Source organism: Typopeltis vanoorti, chromosome 13 (genome assembly GCF_054136105.1).
Source record: "Typopeltis vanoorti isolate ZY-2024b chromosome 13, IOZ_Tvanoo_1.0, whole genome shotgun sequence".
NCBI lineage: Eukaryota > Metazoa > Arthropoda > Arachnida > Uropygi > Thelyphonidae > Typopeltis > Typopeltis vanoorti.
Window position 1 is genome coordinate 61,576,874 of NC_143561.1, and position 26,768 is coordinate 61,603,641.

The 26,768-nt window shown below is 36.8% G+C and overlaps 1 protein-coding gene across 1 annotated transcript in view; it reads left to right on the forward strand.

Moving 5' to 3' along the window:
- LOC150100214 (uncharacterized) overlaps nt 1-26,768 on the forward strand; it is an 850,396-nt gene that overhangs the window by 425,429 nt on the left and 398,199 nt on the right. Inside the window, exon 22 of the mRNA XM_090402345.1 lies at nt 141-194. Coding sequence (XP_090258471.1) covers nt 141-194 — 54 coding nt within the window. The remainder of the gene's footprint in view (nt 1-140; nt 195-26,768) is intronic.

A 26,768-nucleotide genomic window follows, 5' to 3' on the forward strand; every position in this document is an offset into this window, starting at 1 on the left:
ATTTTCACAAGTCTGGTTCATTTAATTTTCTTTATTTGTTTATTTATTTGTTAAATATATATACCCATATATTTGTTAAAATATATGGGTATATTTTATAGTAAGGGTATATCAGGCTAATTGTTTTCCTTATGTTTTAGGGGAAAATGGGATCTCCTGGTCCACCAGGTGGAGTAGGACCTGCTGGTGAAAGAGTAAGTTTTTACATTCACTCATAAGATATATATTAATTTTTAAAATAATATTAAGTCATTATCATTATGTTCATTAATTTACATGTGTAAGTAGTCAGTCGTGTACATTGTGTCAAAGCATGTCAGCATTGTTGTGAATGACAATAACAAAAGGAAGGAGATTGTGAATATTAGAGAGCATGAAGGTAGAAAGGAATGAAGTTAAAAAAATAATGTGAATGACGACTGTGGAGGAGGGATTAGTTATATATATGACTGAAACAGCAAAGGATGAGAACAACTTGATTTGACTTGACTTATTGCTCTTTACACCTATAAGGTGCATGAGGCCATGAGTTTAGCTTTCCATACTCTTCGGTCCAGTGCTGCTTCACTTCATTTCCCCCAGCTCAACCATCCTAGTTTGTTTCGTTCTTGGATTACCATCCAGCAGCATGTCATTTTGGGTCTTCCCCTCTTCCTTTTATCATCAGGCATCCATGTCAATGCTATTCTTGTGTGTTCTGATGTTAGCATTCTCAATACATGGCCTCCATGTCCACCTGTGTTTCTTTAACTCTATTGTAATGGATTTAGTTTTGGTTTTGTTGTAAATTTCATGAAATTTTATTTGGCCAGTAAATTTTGAGAATTCTGCAAAGACATTTTGTTTGGAAGGCATCCATTTTATTTTCTTGTTGTTTGGTTAATTTCCATGATTCACTTCCATAAAGTAGCAGATTTAACAGTTCAGTTAAAAATTTGTTTTCAAGTTTGTTTTATAAAAACAAACTTTTCCGTAAAAAAAAAAACAAACAAATTTTCCATAAAGTTTTAAATGCGTAGCAAGATTTTTTATTCTTATTGCAATTTCTTCATTGGTACCACCTTCAATGTTGATGGTTGCTCCGAGGTAATTAAAAGTGTTTGTCACTTCTACTTGATTTCCATTCATAAAGATTGGGTCATTCTTTTTACTGTTGATTTTTAATATTTTGGTTGTCTTCTCATTGATGTGTAAGCCTATTTGTTTAGCAATTTCCTCTAACTCTGCTGTCTTAATTTTTATGTCTTCAAATCTAGATGATAGTAGTATAATGTCGTCAGCATAGTCCAAATCTTCTAATGTGGTGTCATTGTTCCATCTTATTCCAGTTTTCAGGATTTTCAGGGTATGCCACATTATCCAATCTATGACAGTGATGAAAAGTGTTCCAGACATGACACAATCTTGCTTAACCAGTTTTTATGTAAAAACTTTCAGAAACTGTTCCATTTAATAGAATTTGTCCTTTACTTTCAGCATACAAATCTTTTACAATATTTATTATTTTGTCAGGAAATCCATAAATTTTCAGGATTTTCCATAGACATTCTCTGTCTATGCTGTCAAAAGCTTTGCAAAATCAATAAAACTGAGATACATAGTTGAATTTATCTTTCTTTTAAGGTTACACAGTGATCAGCATTCATATTTATGAATTTAGGGACACAAAACACACATGTTGAAATGATTATTTTACTAATTATTAATAAAATCTGTTTGGGACAGACAGAAAGTTTTCAAGTAACAGTTGGCTTACATCAAGGGTCAGCATTAAGTCCGTTTCTGTTTAATATTGTGATGGAGGTGGTAACAGAGGAGGTGAGAGAAGATGCACCTTGGACAATGTTGTATGCAGATGACATCTTGCTGTGTGTAGATTCAAGAGAAGAAGCGGAAACTAAACTGGAAAGATGGAGAAAAGTACTGGAAGAGAGAGGTATGAGACTGAGCAGAAGTAAGACAGAGTATATGTGTTGCGCAGTGGGCGGTGGCCAGGAGACAGATCTGGAGCTGGAAGGAAATGCCATCAATAAGGTGAGAGACTTTAGATACTTAGGTTCAACAGTGGAAGAAGATGGAGGAGCTGAGAAGGAAGTGGGATGCAGGATACAAGCGGGTTGGAGGAACTGGAGGGAGATGGCTGGAGTGTTATGCGATAAGAGGGTGCCGATCAATCTGAAAGGCAAAATTTATAGGACAGTAGTGAGGCCAGCTATGACATATGCTATAGAAACTGTGGCCCTGAGGAAAAATAACATCAGCAGGATGGAAGTAGCAGAGATGAGAATGCTTAGGTGGATGTGCGGTGTGACCAGAAAGGATCATCTGAGAAATGACTATGTCAGGGGAACAGTGAAAGTTACGAACTTAGGAGCGAAAATACAGGAGGCAAGGTTGAGATGGTTTGGTCATGTGATGAGGAGGGAGGACGAATATGTGGGAAGAAGGGTCATGCAGATGGATGTGCAAGGAAGGCGAAAGCGTGGGCGGCCAAAGAAGAGATGGAGGGAGCTGGTAGAAGAGGACTTGAAGATGAAGAACTTGGATGTGGTGACAGCCCAAGACAGGAAGGTGTGGAGGAGACTCATAACAAACAGTGACCCCACTTAAGTGGGAGAAGCTGTAGAAGAAGAAGAAGAAGATTAATAAAATAACACTTGACATTTCGACCCCTGTATTGAGGTCATTATCCGAAGGATACATGTATATAGGGAACCAAGCTACATGCTCTTGCACTTTATACCAGTAAATTAAATCTATGCTGTTAATTAATCTTTTTCTTAGCCTGACCTCTAGCAATAATAAAATAAAATAAAATAAAATAAGAATTGAAAAAATTAATTTAAAAAAATAATAATAAAATAAAATAAAATATATAATAAATAGATTAAAAAAATTAATAATTAATAAATAAAATAAATAAAAAACTACAATAAACTCTGCTAAAGTCCTCATGTACCTAAGAATCTTCTTGATTTGTACAGTTCAGATTATACTATGATTTTCTTCGGGAATTGTACAGTTCATGTTGCTATTGAATGTTAAGGGAGGGGGAGAGAACACTTCACCAAGTCTTCTTGTAGTGGGATTTTTCTTCGGCTTGTTCTGGTTGCTATAAAGGTTGCAAATGGGTCCTCCACATTCTTGGAATGGTTTGGCCATCGTTCCTTATACACATGTATCCTTCTGATGATGACCTCAATACAGGGATCGGAACGTCAAGTGTTATTTTATTAATAATTAGTAAAATAATCATTTCAACACATGTGTTTTGTGTCCCTAAATTCATAAATATGAATAATTGAATTTAGTTCAACACTCTGTTCAGTTATAATAAATTTAGTTTAAGTTTAGTAAAAAGTTAAGTTAAGTTAAGTTTAGTAAAAAGTGTGAACAAACTTTGTTTGTTCACACTTTATCCAAGTGTGAACAAACAAAGTTTGCGCCTGAAAGTATCTTCAGGACTGGGGTAAGGTGGTACAACACCGGGAAACTCGTTGCAAAGGTGAAGCAAGCTAACATCACTCCTATCTCAGTATCTCCCATAATGCAAAACATAAGATAGGAGTGCTGTTAGCTTGCTCCACCTTTGCAACGAGTTGCCTGGTGTTGTACCACCTTTCCCCAGTCCTGAAGATACTTTCAGGCGCAAACTTTGTTTGCTCACACTTGGATAAAGGATTAAACTAAATTTATTATAGTCTAATCAAGTGAAAAATAAACTTTCAACATCTTTCTCTAAATCCAGAGTAATTTATTAAAAAGGTGGCACACCGTTTGGCAACTCCTATAGGTAGAGATGACCTTGCTAATGGTTCTGCATATCTCCACATGGGCCTGGCTCCCACTGAAGAGACCTCAGTAATTGTAGAAAGTATTTTACCTTGGGTATATTAAATGTTAAAGATACCAAGCTATTTTAAACCTGGTTTTACTCCATTTCCCAAGTAAGCAAACAGACAAATAAGTCAAGTTTGCGCCTGCACGTAATGCAAGTCTAGCTGACCCTGCAGGTAGTGCAAGACCAAGGTAACTCATGGTAAAAGTAGAATAAGGTCTGATCACTAATCTTAATATTTACCCATAATGCAAAGCACATCTCCTGGAGGAGATGTATGATGCTTTGTATTAAAGGCAAGGGGCCACTACCCAGACTGGTTTCGACCTTTATTGAGGTGTATTTAAGTAAAGACCTCTCTAAAAATTAGGACGATCCCTAGACCACTCCATAGTGGCCAAAAGACCGTCCAACTCAGCGTTGTTCCACTCAGTAACAGGCTCACCCCATCACCGAGAAGAACTTCTCAGTGTTGGCTCTACCCAGTGGCAGGCTCACCCCACCACCAGCCAGAGCCATAATCTCAGCAGTGACCCTACTCAGAGACAGGCAAAAACCTATCCCCAAGCAGAGCCTCTCAAAGCCAGTCCCCATCAGTGGAAGCCAGGCTAGAAATATCAAGATTTTAGTAATACAGAGCTTATAAGTATTTTACCAGAACAAGTTACCATAAGGTGTTTTAACCTTATTAAATAAAAATCTCAGGAGGAGATATAAATGTAGAAAGTATTTCACCTTGGGTGTATTAAATGTTAAAGATACCAAGCTATTTTAAACCTGGTTTTACTCCATTTCCCAAGTAAGCAAACAGACAAATAAGTCAAGTTTGCGCCTGCACGTAATGCAAGTCTAGCTGACCCTGCAGATAGTGCAAGACCAAGATAATTCATGGTAAAAGTAGTAGAAGGTAAAAGTAGGTAGTGGCCCCTTGCCTTTAATACAAAGCATCATACATCTCCTCCAGGAGATGTGCTTTGCATTATGGGTAAATATTAAGATTAGTGATCAGAGCTTATTCTACTTTTACCATGAGTTATCTTGGTCTTGCACTACCTGCAGGGTCAGCTAGACTTGCATTACGTGCAAACTTGACTTATTTGTCTGTTTGCTTACTTGGGAAATGGAGTAAAACCAGGTTTAAAATAGCTTGGTATCTTTAACATTTAGACCTCAGTAAAGGTTTAAACTAGTCTGGGTAGTGACCCTTCCCTTAATGCATAACATTAGACATATCTGCAAGGAGATGTGTTTTGTATTATGGGCGATACTGAGATAGGAGTGATGTTAGCTTGCTCCACCTTTGCAACGAGTTGCCTGGTGTTGTACCACCTTACCCCAGTCCTGAAGATACTTTCAGGTGCAAACTTTGTTTGCTCACACTTGGATAAAGGATTAAACTAAATTTATTATAGTTTAACCAAGTGAAAAATAAACTTTCAACATCACTCTGTTCAATTATGTTTCTAAGAATAAAAATTTGATTCATTATGCTTCTTCCATTTCTAAACCCTGCTTGTTCTATTCTCAGGATTTTCTCAATTCTATTTGTTATTCTGCTTATTATGATTCTAGTGAAGATCTTTGATGGTACTGACACTAGGCTGATTCCTCTCCAATTGGTACATTCTGTAAGATCACCTTTTTTTTGGAATTTTGACTATTTGTGATTCTTTCCAGGTAGGAACCTTCTCAGATGCCCATATGATATTAAACAGTTTATACAGTATAGTTGCTGATGTTTTTAGGTCAGCTTTGAGCAGTTCAGCACTAATGTTATCATTTCCACTTGCTTTTCTATTCTTTTGGATCTTGATTGCTTCCGTGAGTTCTTGCACTGTGATCTCTCCCATGTTTACATGAAATTCGAATTGTTTTGGCATCTCTTCAAAAGTGGATTCGATAATTGGATTTATAGAGTCGTGCTTAACATTTAATAATTCTTCAAAGTACTCTTTCCATCTTTGTTGGACTTCTTACTCTTGATTTAGTAGTTGACCATTTTTATCTTTAACCCCACATTCATTCATCTGATAGGTTCTTCCAAGTTGTCTTATAATTTTATAAACTTCTCCAAGATTTGCAGTATCATTTGCTCTCTGAGTATCCTCAGCCAACAGCTGATAGTAGTTTCTCTTGTCATTTCTGGCGAAGCGCTTTACCATCTTATGTACTTTTTGGTATTGCTTCTGATATTCTCCATGTAATCTTTCTGATTTACAGTTGTTTATTTTCTCTTTTATCTTCTTCCTTTCTTCAATTAGTTTTAATGTCTTTCCTGTAATCCATTCTTTGTGTGACTTCCCACTTGTCACTCCTAAAAATCTTCTGCAGTTTTATTGAAGGCTTCTTTACACTTTTTTCAGTTGGCTTCAATCGTATTTTCCTCATAATTTTCATTTGATTCTTCCAAAACTGAGAATCTATTCTTCAGTTAATTCATTGGTAAAATTCTCTTTTATTTTATTTTCCTTCAGTTTATCAATGTTATATATAATTTTCTTATTCTTTTTTAGTTTTGAATTTCTTGCTAACTTTAATTTAACTATTGCGGTTAGCAGAAAATGGTCTGAAGCTGCATCAGCTCCTCTTTTAACCCTTACATCTTGTAATGCTCTTGAAAGTATTACAAATAGCAATGTGATCGATCTGGTTTTTTGTTTTTTCTTTGGGGAAGATCCATGTTAGTTTGTCAATTTCCTTATGTTTAAAGATACTATCTCCTATAATGAGGTTATTTAATTCACAGAAGGATGTAAAAAAGCTCTCCATTTTCATTTTGCTCACCACTCGCTTTGTTTCCTATAGCACGTTCATCCTCTGTCTTTCTTTTCCCTACTTTAGCATTCCTGTCTCCCATCAAAATTAACAAGTCGTGTTTATGGACTTTATCAATCACTTTTTGGAATTGTTCATAGAATTGTGCTTTCTCCATTTCTTCGGCATCATTTGTTGGTGCACATACTTGTGGAATAGTCACTTTCATGAACCTGGAGAAAATCTAGCTTTAATTATTCAGTTATTTATTGGGTTCTATTCCATCAGCATTTCCTTGCCTTTTCACTTACAATCACTGCAACTCCTTTCTCATGTCTGTCATCATCTCCCGAATGCAATATGCAATATTTGTCGGTTATTCTTATCTCACCAAAACCTTGTTATCTCACCAGCAATTTCTAAGATATCAAGACCATATATTTACTCATCTCACTGACTATCTGCCTAGATTTTCCAATTTTGTACATTGTGCAAACGTTCCATGTTCCAATTTTAGGTTTAATTTTAGGGTGAGTCATCCGCAAGTGAGATTCCATGAGGCTTTGCCCCTTCTGCATCATAGATGTTGGCTCCCCCCCCCCTAAAGTCATGTAAATATATTGTCTGTTGGGAGATCACAGGTCGTAGCACTCTGCCCCAAGGGATTTCTTGCTTCACTCGTGGTTTCTGTAATCATGTTTTTTTTTTTTTTTTTTATGAGGATTGGTGATTAGCCCATCACTCAACCGTCCTCTTTTAACCTGGCTTAGGACCGGCATAGGGACGAGCATACGCTTCACCTATGGCAGAGTTTGAGAACATTAGTAAGGTAGAAATAGCACCCCTAATGGCAAGTATTGCACCAAACAGAACATGATCTGAAGTGAGAAGAATGATATCTGTAAACTGTGGTGAAAACATAGAAAGACAGAATGCAAGGGACTACACAGGAAGGTATATAAAAAAAAAAAAAAAAGAGAGACAGAGAGAGAGAGGCAGTAGTTTTTCTTTGACTCCACAAACAGAATATACTTGATAAGAATGTTACAAGATGTTTTTCCTAGAGTAAAAACGAAAGCTATGACAGACATCACTGTTAGAATGCAAAAAGTGAAACAGTTGATAGTTTAGCATCTTAGACAATGTGTAGTAGATGGAACACAAGTTCATGAGTTTTAGGTGTGGTCTAGTATCTAAGGATGTTATTATCCTTAGATAATAACATCCTTAGATGCTTATCATTAGATAATAACATTATCTAAGGATTATTTAAATTAAGGGGATATTTAATCCCACATTATTTCAAAGCCGAATAAGAAACTCTAAGATATTTAAATTAAGGGAATATTTAATCCTACATTATTTCAAAACCGAATAAGAAACTCTAAGATAGAAATCGAAGAGTTTCATGCCGAATATAGTAAGCTATAAAAGTTCGGTGAGTCCAAGCGTAAGCAAATACCTGGGTAGTACAACACCGGGCAACTCATAGTAAAGGTAGATAAAGCTAGGATCACTATTCTTAGTATTAACCCTAATGTAAAACTCATCCCCTAGGAGATGTATGTTGTTTTACATTAAGGGAGATAGGTCACTATACCCAGACCGGTTTCAACCTTTATTGAGGTCTCATCAGTGAGTAGGTAGACCAATAAATACCAAGATTGTTGTTATAACAGTTTTAATACTTTACAGTACGAGTTGTTAAAGAGGTGCACAAATAAATTAATGAAATAAAGAGCCAAAAGGCTTCACTTCTGCGATGTAAAAATTATTTAAATTAAGGGGATATTTAATTCCACATTATTTCAAAGATGAATAAGAGACTCTAAGATAGAAATCAAAGAGTTTCATGCCGAATATAGCAAGCTATAAAAGTTTGGTGAGTCCAAGTGTAAGCAAATACCTGGGGATTAATATCCCCTTAATTGAAATAATTTTTGCATTGCCGAAGTGAAGCCTTTTGGCTCTTTATTTCATTAATTATCTAAGGATAATAACATCCTTAGATGTTATCCCCCCCCACCACCACCACCCATTGGAAGGGCAAGAGTGACATCTCGGTAAAGCTTAACTTGGATAATGAATAGACACACATAGAGGTATTAAGAGAAAAGGCATTTATGTGGAATTATAAGGCAGGTGACTATAATAATCTTAAAAATTAGTTCGTTCAATCCCATGGGTTGAAGAAATTGGAAGAAACTACTGAAGAAATATTTATTACCAACAATGGCAAGCGGGATACTTCAAGTGAAAAAGATAAAACCTTTTGTTGTGAAGTGGGTAACTAATAAAATCAAATATTATTATTATTATTTGACACCTCCAGGGAGTCCATAGGCTCATCGAGGGAGGGCACCTGCTCTACAACTCTGTCTCCACTACTCAATTCATCAACTGATCGCAACTACACAAACGCCATCTACTGCCGACCACCACCACTAGTATTTCCACAGACACTCACAAACATCCATGCCCATGGTGGGATTTGAACCCGCAGACTTTTGGCTGGAAAGCGGATACGCTAACCACTCAGCCAGCCAGGCTGGCAATATGAACTACAAATGAAAAAGAGGTTGGAAAAAAAAGGAAAAAGAATAAAGAGACATGGTGGAAATAAGTTGCATAAGGAAAATACAAAATCAGGCCACAAAAGTGACTAACATAGTAAGAGGACAAAACTGGAATGTGAGAAAAGATTAGGCTTACAAGCCAAGGAAAATTCTAAGGAAATTATATCAAACTTGCCAAGAAATTATATTTTGGTTTAAACTTTTATCCAAGTGAAGGAAAACAATTTGTTTGTGAAGAGTCCTCACGATTAGGCTATTTGTATATAGAAGTTGATAACTTCACATCAACACTTAGTATCCCATAATGCAAAGCACACATCCTTTCGGACATTTGAGAAAGGTCACTATCAGATGTCATCAGCTTCTATATAAAAGTAAACTAATTGTGAAGATACTTCACATACAAACTTTGTTGCTTGCACTTGGATAAAGGATTAAATGAGAATATAATTTCTTGGCAAGTTTAATTTGATATCCAACCAAATGAAACCATTTTTACAGTCATCTCTAGTCCTTAGGACTATATTTCAATATGTGACTGGTAGGTAAAGATATGAATGTGGAAAAATGATATTGTTAGATGAAATGGAGTTGACCAATGCAGATGACATTTAAGTATCCCTTCATTTAGATATTTCTTCTGTACTGGAAAAGTAGGTTTGATTACTAGAGAAATGAACAATAATAATAATGATAGTAATATAATACTTTCATATACATGAACTGAATTATAAATAACTATATTCTGAGTGGATAATTTTTAACTAGATTTCAGTTTATTATTATTATTATTATCCCAAGATCCCAAAGACTCATCTAGTTTAAGGCACAGTATGGTGAACTGTGCCTTAAACACATTCACATTCTCTGCAGACACCATGCTCTCAGGCAATTCATTCCAATCATTCACAATTCTACATGCAAAAAAAAAAAAAAAAAAACTACTTTTCACTATCTTCTTCACCCCCCCCCCCCCCTCCTTACACAGCTTTCAGGTATACCTCTCGTTCTTCCTCAATCTACCACCATTTCATGAAAAACCTCTTCAAAATTAATCCTGTGAAAACCATTTACCAACTTGTACTTCTTTCTCATATCAACCCTCTTCCTCCTATCCACTAGACTCTTTAAATTGCATCTTCTCAACCTTTCTCATATTCAATATTCCAGAGATCACAAACTATTCTAGTAATTGTCTTTGGGCCCTCTTCAACATCTCTTCATCCTTTTGAAAACCAGGTGACCAAATCTCTTTGCAGTAGTCCATATATGGTCTAATCAGAGCATTATACAATGGAACCAGAATCTCCTTACTTCTACAAGTCTGTGCCCTCCACAACTTTGCCAGAATTTGTTGCGTTGTCCTCACAATTTTGGCAATATGTTCTCTAAATTTTAGATCCTTACCCATCATCACCACCAAGATCTATTTCCTTGCCCCATCAAGAGTAAATTCTACATCCTGTCTTTGTTTACCAAATTTTAAAACCTTACATTTCACAACATTGAACTGGTATTCTCACTTCCATGCCCATCCACTCAGTCTATGGTTATGACACAAGAATTCCAGTCTTCTTGTAAGGCCACAACATCTGCTCTACTCCTCATAACTGATTATGAGTACCTTCGCTTAACCCTCAGTATGACTGCATACCAAGACTGAAATCAAGCAGGCTGTGCTGGAAAAGAAAATGTTATGCAGGATGTACAAAAAAGTTGGTGATGATCAGATCCATAAAGAATATAAGGTGCAGGCTAGAAAGGTGACGAGCATGGTAAAGAAAGAAAAGGTGCAGTATGAGAGGAGATTGGCTGGTCAGGCCAAGGTTAACCCAAAGGAATTTTTCTGCTACATGGCAAGCAAGAGGAAGAATAATTATGGCAGACTAACATTGCTGGATAGTCATGGCAGCAGACTAATAGCTGCAAAGGATATAGTGGAATTATTGAATGAGCACATTATCAGCATATATCATATTGGAATAAATGATCCGGTACAATATATGAGAGAGGCAAGTATTAGGAGAATTGGAAGTGAAAGAAACAGTGGTGTATCAGATGTTGGTTTGGTTAGATAAGGCTGTGGGAATGGATGCCATATCACCATGTATGCTTAAGGAATGTGCAGGACAATTGGTTATGCCATTGACTTGGTTATTTAATGAAAGTCTTGCAGTGGGTAGGGTTCTTAAGGAGTGGAAAGAAGGCAAAATAGTAATTCTCCACAATCATGGTTCTAAGACAAAAGTCTCCAACTATAGGCCAGTCTGTATAACTGCAGTTGTGGTCAAGGTGTTGGAGAGATTGGTAAGGAATAGAATACAGAATTGGGTTGATGAACATGGCATTCTTTCTGAAGGTCAGCATGGATTTGTAAAGGGTGGATCCTGTTTCAGTAATTTACTTGCATTTTATGATAATGTGACGAGTGTGTTAGATAAGGGAAAATCATATATAGTGATATTCTTAGACTTTGCAAAAGGGTTTGATAGATTACCACATGATAAGTTTGTGTACAAGCTGCAAAGGATGGGAGTAGATGGTATATTGGTTATATAGATCAAAGAGTGGCTCTCTGAATGATACCAACAAGTTGTGTATGATGGAGCAGTGTCTCAAAAAAGAAGGGTAGCCAGTGGCATGCTCCAGGGTTCTGTTCTTGGGCCCCCTTCTGTTTAACTTGATTGTAAACGATATATCATATGGACTGACTGGGGATCTTCAGTTCTTTGCTGATGATGCAAAGTTAGGAAGAATTATAAGTAGCACTACTGATGCTGAATCTCTTCAGGAAGGTTTGAATAACTTTTTACTTGGACAAAAGAGTGGGTTGTAGTTTTAACATCAATAAGTGCAAGGTGTTGCATTTTGGAGTGCAGAAATATAAGGCTATGTACTATATCGATGGTGCTGTACTTCAAGAAGTGGATGAGATTAGAGATTTAGGAGTGATGGTTGATAGTAGACTGAAGTTTAGGGGGTATATTCCTAGAGTTGCAAAGATTGTACATCATAGTGCACTAATGATAAGGAGCACTCTAACATGCAAGGTTAAGGAAGGTGTGCCACTGTATAAGGCACTGGTCAGACCACACTTGGACTATTGTGCTCAGATCTGGTTGTCTGCTTTTCAATGTGATGTGGAGACATTGGAGATGATCCAGACAATTAAGTTAGTGAGAGGACTTTATCAGATTAATCCAGAGGGGATTATGAAAAGAGTAGAAGGTGAGAGGGGAAGAACCAGAGGTCATTCCTGGAAGTTATATAAAAGTGTGGTGAAGAAGGGTGTGAGGAATGGATTTTTTACATGGAAAATTGTCAGTGAATGGATTGCATTACCAGAGTGTGTTGTTAATGGGTAGGACTTTAAGATTCTATATGATAAATATGCTGTCAGTTGAATGAACCTCCCACGATGAGTCTGTCGACTCAATGGAGGGTGTAATAATAATAATAATAATAATAATAATAATTCATCCCAACTTTGCATCATCTGCAAACAACTGAATATCAATATCTCCATTCAAATCTTACCCAATATAATTAACATATAGGTTAAACATCAATAACCCTAAAACAGACTGCTGAGGCACACCATTAGTGACTTTACTCTTCTGGGATATTGCTTCCCCATACACAACATGTTGATATATATCAGACAGCCAATCTCCAATCCAATGCATATCCAATATCCTTCTTGCCTGTTCTAGTGTGACTATTAATTTATCATGTGATAATCTATCAAAAACCTTTTTCAAAGTCTAAGTATACTCCTTTGTATCCATCTGCCATGTCCAATGTCACCGTTACTTTATTGTAATAAGTAACAGTGGCATTGTAAGTAAATTACTAAAACATGACTCACTTTATCAAATCCATGCTGTCCTTCAAAGATAATACCATTGTTGTCAACCCAATTCTGGATCCTGATTCTGACTAACCTCTCCAACACCTTAACCACAACACCTGACACACACACACACACACAGAGCCAGCTGGTGGCGTGTGTGAAGTGTGCAATATACACAGGTGCCGCAGAAGAAAAGGCACCTAAAAGATGTCAAAAAATATGAGATAAGAGTTTAAATGAACAATGAATGGTACAGAATGGTACATATAATTATGAATGTACGTCATCTTCCGTTCGGGCCTCTTCAGATCTTCCCGGAAACGAACAAATAAATTCTGAAATTGTATCCTGGACCCGATTATATCACTGTATGTTTTTGATTAAAATTTACGAAAATATACCTAAAATAGTTCTTATTTATTTTTCGATGTATCATAAATCAACTTATGATTAATTCTTGAGTTCCGTGTAAGGGCTGTATCCTAATTTTAATCGGATTGGATGCATGTGGTCTGGCCCTAAAAGTCGGCTTACTACTGATAATTCATTCTTCTCGACTTTATTCAAAAAAAACTTTTTTGGAAAGGTGCTGAACATTAATCGCACACACAAAAAAAAATAGTATGCACCAGTCCTGCACACACACACACACACACACACACACACACACACACACACACACACACACACACACACACACACACACACACACACACACACACTCTGATTGGCCTATAATGTGATGCTTGAGTTCTGTTACCTTCATTGTTATGAAGCATAAAATCTTGCCTTCCTTCTACTCCTTTGGAACTTGACTGAATGTAAGACTGATATCAAACAAATTGCCAAGGTTAGATGTCAATTCCTTCACACGTTCCTTCAAAATACATGATGATATATCATCAAGTTTCTCAGCCTTATTAACATCAAGTTCTCAATTCCCATATACCTGTTGCTCACTCAGAGTCAGTCTCTCCCTATTCACTGCTCTCAAACTTTCCATGATGTCACATTCACAAGGATGAAAGACCTCTATGAACTGCTCATTAAATACCTCCTCAGAATACCACTATATCCTCTGCAGAAGTTGTCCTTATGGCATTTTCTCCAAGCAGTGTCATCCTATCATAATCATTCTTTTTTTTTTTGCTGGTCAACCAAGTTCTTGCCTGTTCTTTGTACTCTTCATGCAATAGATCATTGTTTCTCAAACTGTGGTGCATGTACCACTAATGGTACATTAATTTATTTTTGGTGGTACAATTTTATTTAAATAAATATTTAAATAAATGTTCAGAAAAATGTATTTTAATATTGTAACGAGTATGTAAAAAATTATAATAAACAAAGTACATATAACATGATGAAAAACAAAAGCAATATATTGTTGCAAGTTTAAGAGTAATATATTATTTTACGTGAAAATGTATTTTATTAAGATAATTATGTGATATTCCAGTAAAAAAATAATGGTGGTACATATATTTATAGTGGTACATATATTTCTTGATTCTTATTTATGTGGTACAAAATGTAAAAAGTTTGAGAACCCCTGCAATAGATTATTACCACTCCTCTTATGTTACCTCCATAATGGCTTTTTTTTCCCTCTGTATTGCATGCTTAATCTCTTCATTCATTCACTTCACTCTTACCTTATTTAACCTTCCGACCTCTGGAATACATTTAGACATTGCTTCTACTAGAAAGTTCTTGAATATCACCCAAGCAGCATTGATCTGCTTTCTACCCAACTCCTCATTTCTTGCTACAGCTGAAAAACTGTGTCCTGAGCTTCTCATAATCACATCCTTGCAGTTCCACATATACTTACATGTATTTTTTTTTTTTTTCAGAAATATTTCAGATTTTTATTATTTTTTATTTTATTATTTTTTTATTATTTCACCCATTTTCAAAACATAAGTAAACAAAAATAAAAGAATACTGTTGTCTCTGTTGAAACAGGTGTTTTATAAAATCATGTTATTTCTCAGTAATTTGAGGTGGATAATGAACTGAGATTATTAATTTTTTTTTAACTATTATTGTTATACAGTAAATTCTGGTTAAATGGGTTGTATTGGCAATAGCATCATAATTTGGCCCAGTTAAGAGGCTCTGCCAATTACCCGAAGTTTCATATATAGAGTTTGAAAGTTGTGCATAAGGCAAAATACAAGTTTCGACCAGTTTTTCATTAATTTCACAGCAAAATTTGTGACTTATAGATAAATGTAAGCAATTCTCTTTAATTCAAGTGAAATATTTGCCATAAAAATAATTTCTCTTATATACAGTGTGGCCTGTAAAGGGTTTAACATTTAATAACTTTTTTATTTATTAATTATTTTTATTCTTTTTTTTTGTTATAATGAAATACAGAACATAAGATTTTTTTATTAGTTATGAAAAATGACATCATGTTGAATCCTTCCATTTTCAGCTTCACAAAGAGACAGGTTCTTTCACTGGCATGTTCATTGATGGCTGTTAATGTTTCTGGCTGCAGTGCCCTAATTTTTGCACAAATGTTCTCCTTTAGCTGTTGGGTTATCTGAAGCTTGTTCACCTTTTCTTCAGGTAATCCCATAGGAAGAAGTCTGGGGCTGTTATATCTGGAGAATGTGATGGCCAATTAATTGCAGATCATCATGAAATTATTCATTTGCCAAAAATGTGCCTTAGGAGTTCCTTTGTTTCTATAATGGTGTTGGCATTGGCTTCATCTTGATGAAACCACATCTTGGATCTGTCCTCTACTGCAGGATATACATAATTTTCAATTGCTTCCCATTGGCCATCACTGCATTATCCCATGGTCATTTGAAAAAGGTAAGTCCAGCAAAGGAGGAAAGCATGATTGTTTTCTGAACTGACTGTCTTCAACTTTGCAAAATTGGATTGCCAGTTCTCTCTCTGATCAATCTCAATGCATAAGTGGATGGTGTTCTCTCTTCAAATTTTCCTGTTAAAGCCAGAGTGAAAATGACAAAAAGCCAGGTGAAATGACAGAGTCCCTCAGGGCTCTGTCATTTCACCCTCCTTCTTCCTGATTTATATAAATTACCTGCTATCATTGACTGCAAAACCCTTTCATAGTTTTGCTGATGATAGTACCTCAACAAGCATTGAAGTGCTCAAAGATATCAATCTTCAAGATCATCTGTAAAAAGTGCCCTGAACACTGATCTCCACAGTATCCTTGATTTGGATCAAAACAACCTAGTGACCTTCAATACTTTCAAAACATAGTTTTGCTTGTTTTCTTGCAGAAGACCACAGATCATCTTCTCTTACTTTTGATAATGCTCAGTTCGACAGTCAAGACCAAATCTCTCTTCTCTGACTGACTCTTACTCCAAACCTTTTCTGAAGAAACTTGCCTTTTTTTTTACTGCTTAAGATGGTACCTACCTCTCTTCTGAATAGGTACTTACTCTGTATAAATCCCAAATCCAGCTAACCTTGGAATACTGTTCTCGTGTTTGAGGTGGTGCACCTAAGATCTCTCTAAAAATTGTTCTTGCTATTCAGAAAAGGTTATTTCGTTGATTAATGACAGACATCTCTTACAGACTGTCTTTAGCTACTTTCCCATAGAAGATCAGTTTCTGTATTGTATCCCCTCTACAGATATTTCCATGGTCATTATTCAGCAGAATTAGCATCCATTATGCTTTCCATTTCTGACAGAACTACAGGAACTTGAGCAACAGCTACTAAACATCTCTTCACAGTCAAACTGCATACTCACCAAATCAGTCTCTCTCAGTCAGCTTACTGCTGCCACTGAGAGTTGTTCTTTCTGGTCCCTTGCCAAATTTGTTGGGTGCAACTTTTGTCCATTTGTGCTTACCACCTCTATCTCACTTCATCCACCTATTTCATTCCATCTGCCTCAATTCTTTTATGGGATTGGATTATACAATATTAGTGTGAACAAGAGGATAAGGCTGATTGACATATATCAAAAAGTAGTATATGGCGATGTGAGCCTGCAAGATTTAATGTGACCAGTAGTGTATCACAAGAATCAATCTTTGGTCCATTATTATTTAATCTTTACATTGACGATATTGGGAAGGGTTTCACTGGAGACATACAGCAATTTGCTGATGAGGCAAAGATAATCAGGAATGTAGGTGATGTGAATACTTGCAGAATGATTTGAATATGCTGGAATTGCTGGCATACGAAAATGGCTATTCAGTTCAATGTTTGTAAATGTAAAGTCATGCACTTTGGTGTAATGAGATATCTAATGTGATATTGTGTTGGTGGGATTATGCTAGAAGGAACTGTTTGGCATAGGAATCTTGGAAGTAGATTGGAAGTTGAAATTCAAGGGTCATATAGTAAAGATTGCAAATACAATGCAGAGGATAATTGCAATCTGAAACAAACCTTAACATGTTTGAATAAGAAAGTTATTTTGCCTCTTTACAAGACCTTGATATGACCTTGCTTGGACTATTGTGTACAGGTACTGCTCTCCTGGTTTCCATGATGATGCTGATACAATGGGGAGAATACAAATTATGAAGATAGATTGAGAATTTGTAAATTATGAAGATAGATTGAGAATTTGTAAATTATGAAGATAGATTGAGAATTTGTGGACTGCAAACACTAGAAACAAGAGAAAGAGAGAATATAATTGAAACTTACAAATTTATGAAAGGGTTATATGAGATACCAGTAGATGGATTTTTCATTTTATGTAGGATGGTGAGAGAGCAAGAAGGTGTCATGGAAGTTGAGAATTGCAGTCAAGAAGGGGAGGTGGGGGGGTGAAGCTAGATTTTTTTTATCACATAGAGTGGTGCATGATTAGAATGGATTGCTTTTGGAGGTTGTGAGTGCAGATAGCGTGAAAGAATTCAAGAACAGATATGACAGCTGGTGCAGGTAATATGGAGCATCCCTCGATGAGTCCTTGATTCCCTGGGGTCTCTCTTAATAATAATAATAATATTTTATTGCATTAGTTGCAAGTTAGGCAGAGGTTAGTAGGTGCAAAATAATTTCTTTCTTAACTGCGTAGTTGGTTTGTAATTAGCAGTTCTGAGAAAGCAGGAAGAGGAATGCAGCTCAAAGTATTGCAAATAACTAGTTTTAGATTTATATCTTTCTTGAATCTTATAAATTTTGTGATTAGTGTAAAGATATATTTGTGGTTTCATATAAAGAAAATAAGTACACAAGGTGTATTCATTCTGTTTAAATACCTTATAACAAGGATTATTATTACAAAGGTACTTCTATGGAGTCAGAAAACTCATTGCGGGAGCCTCATTATTCACACATTAGCATCATTTACACAATACCTATCATACCTCTCCTTAAACTCATTCACTGACGAAGCACTACTCAAAACCACCTCTGACAACCCATTTCCCCCATTCACCTCCTTCCAATTAAAGAATCTAGTTCTAACACCCTTGATAATCACACTCTTATATAATTTCCATGGGTAACCCGATATTCTCTCCCTTTCTACAAGGTACAAAAAAAAAAGTATTCAATTGTCAATCTTATAAAGCACCTTTAATAACTTAATGCTTCTGCCATGTCTCCTCTATTTTGCCTATCAGCTAGTCTTAGAAGCCCACAGATTTTCAATTTATTCTCATTGGGAGCATTCCATAGACCTGCAACAATCTTTGTCACTTAGTTCTGGATCTTCTCCACCACTTCTGCATTTCAGAAGTGGTGTAGAGAAATGTAAAATCTTCCATAGAATTTTCCAGACAGTTGTGTAAGCAGATCCATGTGTCTTGATACAGTACCTGCACTGCAGGAACCAACACTATTATTCATGGCCTGCTTCACAATGGCAGTAGCAACTTCATTCACTTGTTGTGAACTGATGGCTTTGTGACCTCTGACAGTTCTAACGTCCAATCATCCTGTTTCTTCAAACTGACTAATCATTTGTCACAGAGTACATGGAGATAGTGGACCTATTGACATTTGTTCAGGCAATGAAATTTGTGGAGTGCAGCAACAGCATTGCAGTTGTTTAGGTAGTACAGCTTCATGAGTAAAGCATGTTGGGACATGGTTGGTGCCATCACTGTAAACAGAATTAACAACCAGAATGAAGGAAAAAAATCCTGTTTCCATCTTTTTAAACCCTCCTGGTACTTGCTGAGTTGTTTGATATGCAAATTCCATGTATTTGGTGCTTATAATGCCCGTGGTGGTGGATTTTGGAACGACTTTTTTTTTTCTCATATATTGCTTTCACATGATACATAATGTATTTCTACAAATTTTTGCAGTATTTGAATTACTGGTGCTCCACAAGGCTTTAAACAGGGATACTTTGAGACTATTACACTTTTTTTTATATAATCTTTGTCAAGTAGCTTTATTTTATCCTCCTACATGTTTCGCCAATTTTTCTATTGGCATCCTCAGGGAATACAAACTAGTAAGCTAAAATGAAGGTTACAGACTAGGTTATAACTTGAGGGGTCGGATGCCGGGGGGGGGGGGGGGGGGGGAGGAACTTTTTCGTTTTCAAAATTCGAGTCATCAGAATTCAAGGAGAACTGGCCTACCAGTCCGGAACTCGGGAGGGGGAGGGCGACCCCTTTCGAGTTTTCAAAATTCGAGTGATCAGAATTCAAGGAGAACCGATCTACCAGTCCTGAACTCGGGGTGGGGGTTGAGCACTGGGGGATCCCCCCCCCCTTTCGAGTCATCAGAATTCAAGGAGAACCGGCCTACCAGTCCGGAACTCGGGGTGGGTGAGTAGGCATCGGGGGGGGGGGGCAGATCTCCCCTAGTATATATATAATATAAAACATCCTGTTACATATTTCATCCTATTGGCTTCTATCTCATACCAGATAGCCTCAATTGAACTGCCTTCTGCATCCTTGTCTCCCTGATCTACTACTCTTTTTGGCGTCATTTCCCTCTGTTATCATTAACAAAATCTCTCCCTCCGCCTCTTCCTTCTGTCCTCTCAGAAGACACCGTATTCCTTACATTCTATTCCTATGACAATATCATACTCTGTCAACCAAGTCTCATTAATACCTATAACTTTTGGCCAAGTTAAGCTGATGAATGCCAAAAACTCCTCACTCTTATTTCACATTTTTCTAGCATTAGTATACATAAACTGCAATACTCTATTCATCCTACAAACTTCCCATTACACCTTGTTTTGCATATTCCATTAAAGTTAAGAACCTTCAGTGCTACATTTAGCATCATGTCTTCACTCTCCCACTTACTAACCTCGAGGTTGCCTGGACTCATAGTCATCTGCATCCCTCTCCCCTCAAAAAAAAAACATTGTAATTTCCTTGAAGTGCACTTCTGAACTCTCTCTCTGAAAATCTTCCTTCCTTCCATCAAACACATTGCATACATCCATAAACTCCACATCATTCCTCCTGCACAATCTGTGCACTGACTCATTCTTGATCATGGCTCTCCATCTCACCTGGCCTCTTATCATATCATACGTTTCATGTGTATTAACAACTCTTTCATATCTTTTCACATACCACACTTGTCACCTGATAAATCATTTGTACCAGACAAAAACATCTCTTTCACCTTCACTCTCTGCATCCTTAATCTTGGCACCAGGAAAATATTATTTTGCCATTATGAATAATGACATATAATGACAAATAATGAACAACAATGAATAATTCCAATCTAGTTGGCCGAGTGGTTAGCGAATCCGCTCTCCAGCTAAAAGGCTGTGGGATCAAATCCCGTCATGGGCATGTATGTTTGTGATTGTCTGTGAAAATAGTAGTGATGGTGGTGGTAGGCGGTAGATGACAGTGGTGTAGATGATGAAGATAGCTGCAGTTGGTGGAGTGGTGGAAATGGAAAGTTGTAGAGTAGGTGCCCTCCCTTGATGAGTCTTTGGACTCCCTGGAAGTGTTATATAATAATAATAATAATAATAATAATAATAATAAACAAACCTTAACTTCAGGACAAACAGCAACTTAAAGATGTTAATGTAGTGTTTATAATTGCATTGTTTCATGAAACAGTTCAATTATAAACATCCAAATTCATTAAGAACAGAAAGAAACATGTAATTTAGCAAAATTAACACAAAAGCAACTAATTATATTGTTAATAGTGATAGTTTCTCACTGTTTGAGGACACAATAATATACAGGAGATTTGAAATAGGTAGTGATGATTGTTTAGTTTTGAGCAAGATAAAAATGATTATCATATTGAAAAAAAAATATGTGCAGAAGTTCAAAATGAAATAAAGGTGCTGGTAAACAAGAATCAAACCTTGTGGACTTGGTGGCACACACTCTCAAAAATTCAATAATTCAGCAAGACATGCATGTGGTGAAGTTGTATGCAAGCATAGAAGAATCAGAGCTCTATGATGGACTCACAAGTTAACGGAAACGAAGTAAGTTTAGTAAGTGTTAGCATGCACTCTGAAAGGATGCAGAGAAAGATGTTTAAAAAAGTAGCCAAATGATAATCATGAGTGGAAATGCTTTTGTAAGAATATAGGAGATAAATATCAAAGTAGCAAAATGTTCTGGAGGCTGTTGAACAGATTAGAAATGTTACTTAAAGGAATCAATGATGGTAAAGGTGGTGATATATAAACTGAAGACAAAGATATTCTAGATATTATTATTATTATTATTATTATTAAAGAAGACCTCATGGAGTCAAAGACTCATCTGGGAGGTCCTTTTATCACACACACATCTCATCATACCGTGTCTTAAACACACTCAAACTCCTTGCAGACACCACACACTCAGGCAAGACATTCCAATCATTGACAACTCTGCACGAAAAAACCTGCCTCTCACTCCCCTACTCACACCCTCTTTATACAGTTTCCACGGATGACCTCTGGTTCTCCCCTGATCTCCCAATATTCTCTGTAGAACTTCTCCACCATTGATCTTATAACAACCACTTACCAGTGGTTGATCTTATAATCAACCACTTATAATCAAGTGATTGATTATAACAATCACTTGTAGGTCTCTATCATATCTCCGCTCTTCCTTCTCTCCACCAGACTCTGCAAATTACATCTTCTCAATCTTTCCTCATACTCAACATTCCAGAGGTCAGAAACTACCTTAGTCAGTCACCTTTGGACCGTTTCCAACATCTCTTCATCCTTCTGGAAACCTGGTGACCAAATCTGGGCACAATAGTCCATGTGTGGCCTAATCAGAGCCTTATACAATGGAACAAGAATCTCCCTACTTCTACACGTCAGTGCCCTCCGCATCATTCCCAGAAGTCTTTGTGTTGTCTCCACAATTTTGGCGATGTATCCCCTAAATTTTAGATCCTTATCCACTATCACCCGCTGATCTCTTATTTCCTCTACTTCCAACAATATATCCTCACCAAGCATAAATTCTGCATCCCATCTTTGTTTTCCAAATTTTAAAACCTTACATTTTGCAACATTGAACTCGCATCCCCAATAACTCAATTTATTCAAGTCTTCTTGCAAGGCCACAACATCTTCACTACTCTTTATGGTTCGTCCCAACTTTGCATCATCTGCAAACAACTGAATATCTCCATCCAAATCTTCGCCAATATCATTAATATACAAGTTAAATAGTAATGGCCCTAAAACAGATCCCTGAGGCACTCCACTAGTGACTTTCCTTTTCCTGGATATTGCACCCCCATACACAACTTGTTGATACCTATCAGATAGCCAGTCTCCAATCCAATGCACTAATCTAATATCCAACCCCATCTGCTCTAGTTTGACTGTCAACTTATCATGAGGTACTCTATCAAAAGCTTTTGCGAAATTCAAGTATATTACTGTGTATCCTTCTCCTCTGTCTAAGGAAGCAGTCACTTTATTGTAATAAGTAAGTAGATTACTAAAACACGACCTCCCTTTATCAAATCCATGCTGTCCATCAAAGATAATACCATTGTTGTCAACCCAACTCTGGATCCTAGTTCTCACAAGCTTCTCCAACAACTTAACCACAACACCTGACACACAGATAGGCCTATAGTTTGATGCTTGAGTTCGATCACCTCCTTTATAAAGTGGCAAAATCTTGCCCTCCTTCCACTCTTTAGGAACTTGACCAAGTGCAAGACTCATATTAAAAAAATATGTCTAGGCAGGTGTCAACTCTCTGGCACATTCCTTCAGAATACGCGGTGATATATTATCAAGTCCCAGAGCCTTATTTACATCTAGTTTACTCAACTCCCCAAACACCTCTTGCTCACTTACAGTCAGTCTCTCCTCCTCATCATCAACTGCTCTCAATCTCTCCATGAAGTCACATTCACAAGATTGAAAGATCTTTATGAACTGCTCATTAAGTATCTCCACCACACATTTTGCATCAGCTGTCTTTATACCATTTTCTCCAATCAGTGTCATCTTTCCATAATCATTCTTTCTTTTGCTGGCTACATATCGAAAGAACTCCCTAGGATTCTTTTTGGCTTCATTAGCTAACTGCTGTTCATACCTCTCTTTAGCTACTCTCACCAAGTCACCCTCCTTGCCTGGTCTTTGTAGACCTCATTAAATTGGTTACTTCCACTTCTCTTATGCTGCCTCCACAATGCTCTTTTTCTCTGTATCGCATGCTTAATCTCTTTATTCATCCATCTCACACCTACCTTATTTAACCTTCTCTCCCATGGTATACATTTAGACATTGCATCTACTAAATAATTTTTGAAAATCCCCCAAGCTACATTGATCTCTTTTCCACTAACTCCTCATTCCATGCTACACTTTCAAGCTGTCTCTTGAGCTCTTCATAATCCCCCCCCCCCCCCCCCCCTTGTAGTTCTACATATACCCTTTTTTTCACAGGGGTCCTTGCACTGCTGGCAACCACCCAGATAATCACCTCATGGTCACTTTCACCAATTTTTGGATGATTTGACACCTCATTTATAATTACATCCTGCAATGAGATGACCAAATCCATGACCCTTAATCCTCGTGTGCCCTCTGTTACATACTATCTGAGGTAGTTATCCCTCAAAAACTGAAGAAACTCCTTTTCTTTACTTCCAGTTGCTATCTTTTCATTCCAGTTTATATTGCCATAATTAAAATCACCCATAATGATCACCCTTTTCTTATTTGCTTGGCTTATTTTACTATACATTTCACTATCACCACCATCCACATTACCAGGTCTATAACAACATCCCACCAAGTATTTGATTCCATTCACATCTATCTCACACCATGCTGCCTCAACACCACTGGTTTTGTTTCCCTCTTGCATCTCTACCTTGTATGGACATAACTCTTGCTCTATCATCAATAGCACTCCCCCCTCCCTTTTTATCCCTTCTATCCTCACAAAACACATCATACCCTTCCATCTCTATTCCTGTCAGGATGTCATCCTCTTCCAACCATGTCTCACTTATTCCGACAATCTTTGAGTGCACAGACGCAATTAGTGCAACCATTTCATCCGCTTTGTTTCTTATACTTAGACCAAGATGATAGCAGGTCTGTGGAATGAACCGTATGAGAACAGGTTGAGGATTTGTGGGTTGCAAAAATTGGTTGATAGGCGGAGGAGGGGAGATATGATTGAGACATTCAAATTACTGAAGGGTTTCTATAAAATTAATTCAGAAGATATTTTTGAGAACAGGGCTGGTTGTGGGAGGACTAGGGGACATCCATGGAAACTGGGCAAAAGTGTGGTTAGTAAAGGTGTTAGAGCTGGGTTCTTTACTTTTAGAGTAGTGAATGATTGGAATGCGCTCCCTGAGTCTGTGGTGGATGCTGTGACAGTGAATGAGTTTAACGCGAGGTATGATAGATACTGTATGAATGTCAAATAGTTGTGATGAATATGATTTGGGGCCTCCCTCGATGAGTCCAATGACTCCCTGGAGTTGCTGTAATAATAGTAATAATAGTAATACTTCTAGCATTGGTATACAAACACAACAGCTCATTTCTGGATCTACAGCTGGTTCCACTGATACCACCCACTTGATGTGATCTCTCCATGCTGGACTGGGGCCATTTCTCTTTCTGCTTCTTCATTTCAGAACCCTTTGCAATTCCATCTGTTTCCTCTTGATCCCTGGTCATCCCATTTCTTTCCTGCCTACACATGCTCTCACCTCCTCTTGGAGCATCCACCTTTCTCACGCTGTGTACCCCTGTCCACCCTAGCCTCCCCGTTTCCCTGCTCCTCTTGCACACCCATTCTCTCATTTTCTATACTCATACCACTCACTTCCCGATTCATTTTCACTTCTTCAATCTCCCCTGTCTTACTCTCCTGCTCTTCCACATCACTCCCCTCTCGATCTGATTCATTTTCTCTATTTACTTCTCTACCTTTCAGCAGCAGTCTCTCCAAGCAACTCACATCATAACCACTCAAATGCAGTCCATTGCTCCCATACAGCTCACTTCGTCCCTCAAACTCATTCCACACATTAACAAACTGTACTCCCATCTCCTCACACATTTCAGCCAGAATATCATTCATAATCCTTGCTCTCTGCCTCATTTCACCACAATCATACCTAAGCAACACACTGACTACCCACATTGAAATATTGTTAAATGATACAAGAAGTGACATAACAGTAAAAAGTGAAAAACTTAAAATGTGGAAAAACAGCTGGAGTAGATGATATTTAAACAGAAATGCTCAATTATGGAGGTATAAAAATGTTGTTGTAGCTGTACTGCATAATCCAGAAGGTTGAATTCCAGATGATTGGAGTGAAGCTCTCTCTTACGGCTATCTATATAAAGGAAAATAAAAGTCACTGTGGGAATTACAGAGGAATTTTCCTACTGAGTGTTTCATGTAAGATTTATGCAAACAAACATAATTTGAGACGAGGTTAAGAAATATTGTGAAAATAAAACTTGGAGAGGAACAAGCTGGTTTAGGTGAAATTGGAGTTGTCAGGATCAGAATTTCATTTTAAGACAAATGATCAAGAAATAATGAGAATTTAAGTTTTGTAGATCTGACAGAAGTATACGGAAAGGTGCCAAAAGAAAGGCTATTCAAAATGCTACCTTTATGTGGTGTAAACAGGACATTATATAAATCAATACATAATCAATATCTAAGAACTAAGTACTTAGAAATGAAGGAGGTACAATGTAAACAAAGGTGCACATCATCTCCAGTGTTGTATATTATGTATATTAAACACTTGATGAAGGAAAGTAGCATTAAACCAGATATCAAAATTGTAACTGTTAATTTTAGATGTTTATTTTATGCAGTTGATGTAATAATCTAAACTAAATCCAGTACATGTCTTTGGGATTCCTTAACTAAATTAAATAACTGATGTAACAAATTTGGCATGAACATCATCAGTAAAAATATGAAAATAGTAAAACTAGGAAAATAGGTAGGAAGATAGAAAACATCCGCTGCATCCTGCACCCACAGAGCAAGCAAAATATTTCCTATTTAGTAACAGTTTTTAGTAAAGATGGCAAATGTTTGAAATAGACAATAGAATGATCAATAAATTTAATATGGAATATTAGTTAAAACAAGAAATTAACTGTATACAGCTAATTTCTTGTTCATGCATCTTGAGAGTTGGGTTAGGAATAAAATTGATGACATAGAAATAAAAGTTCTGAGAAAAATTAGGGGAGAGAACAAATGGAATCAAGAATAAATAGGAAGAAACTTGAACTTAATTAGGAATAAATGTGGTTACTTAAACAGAATTGAAGAGCAAA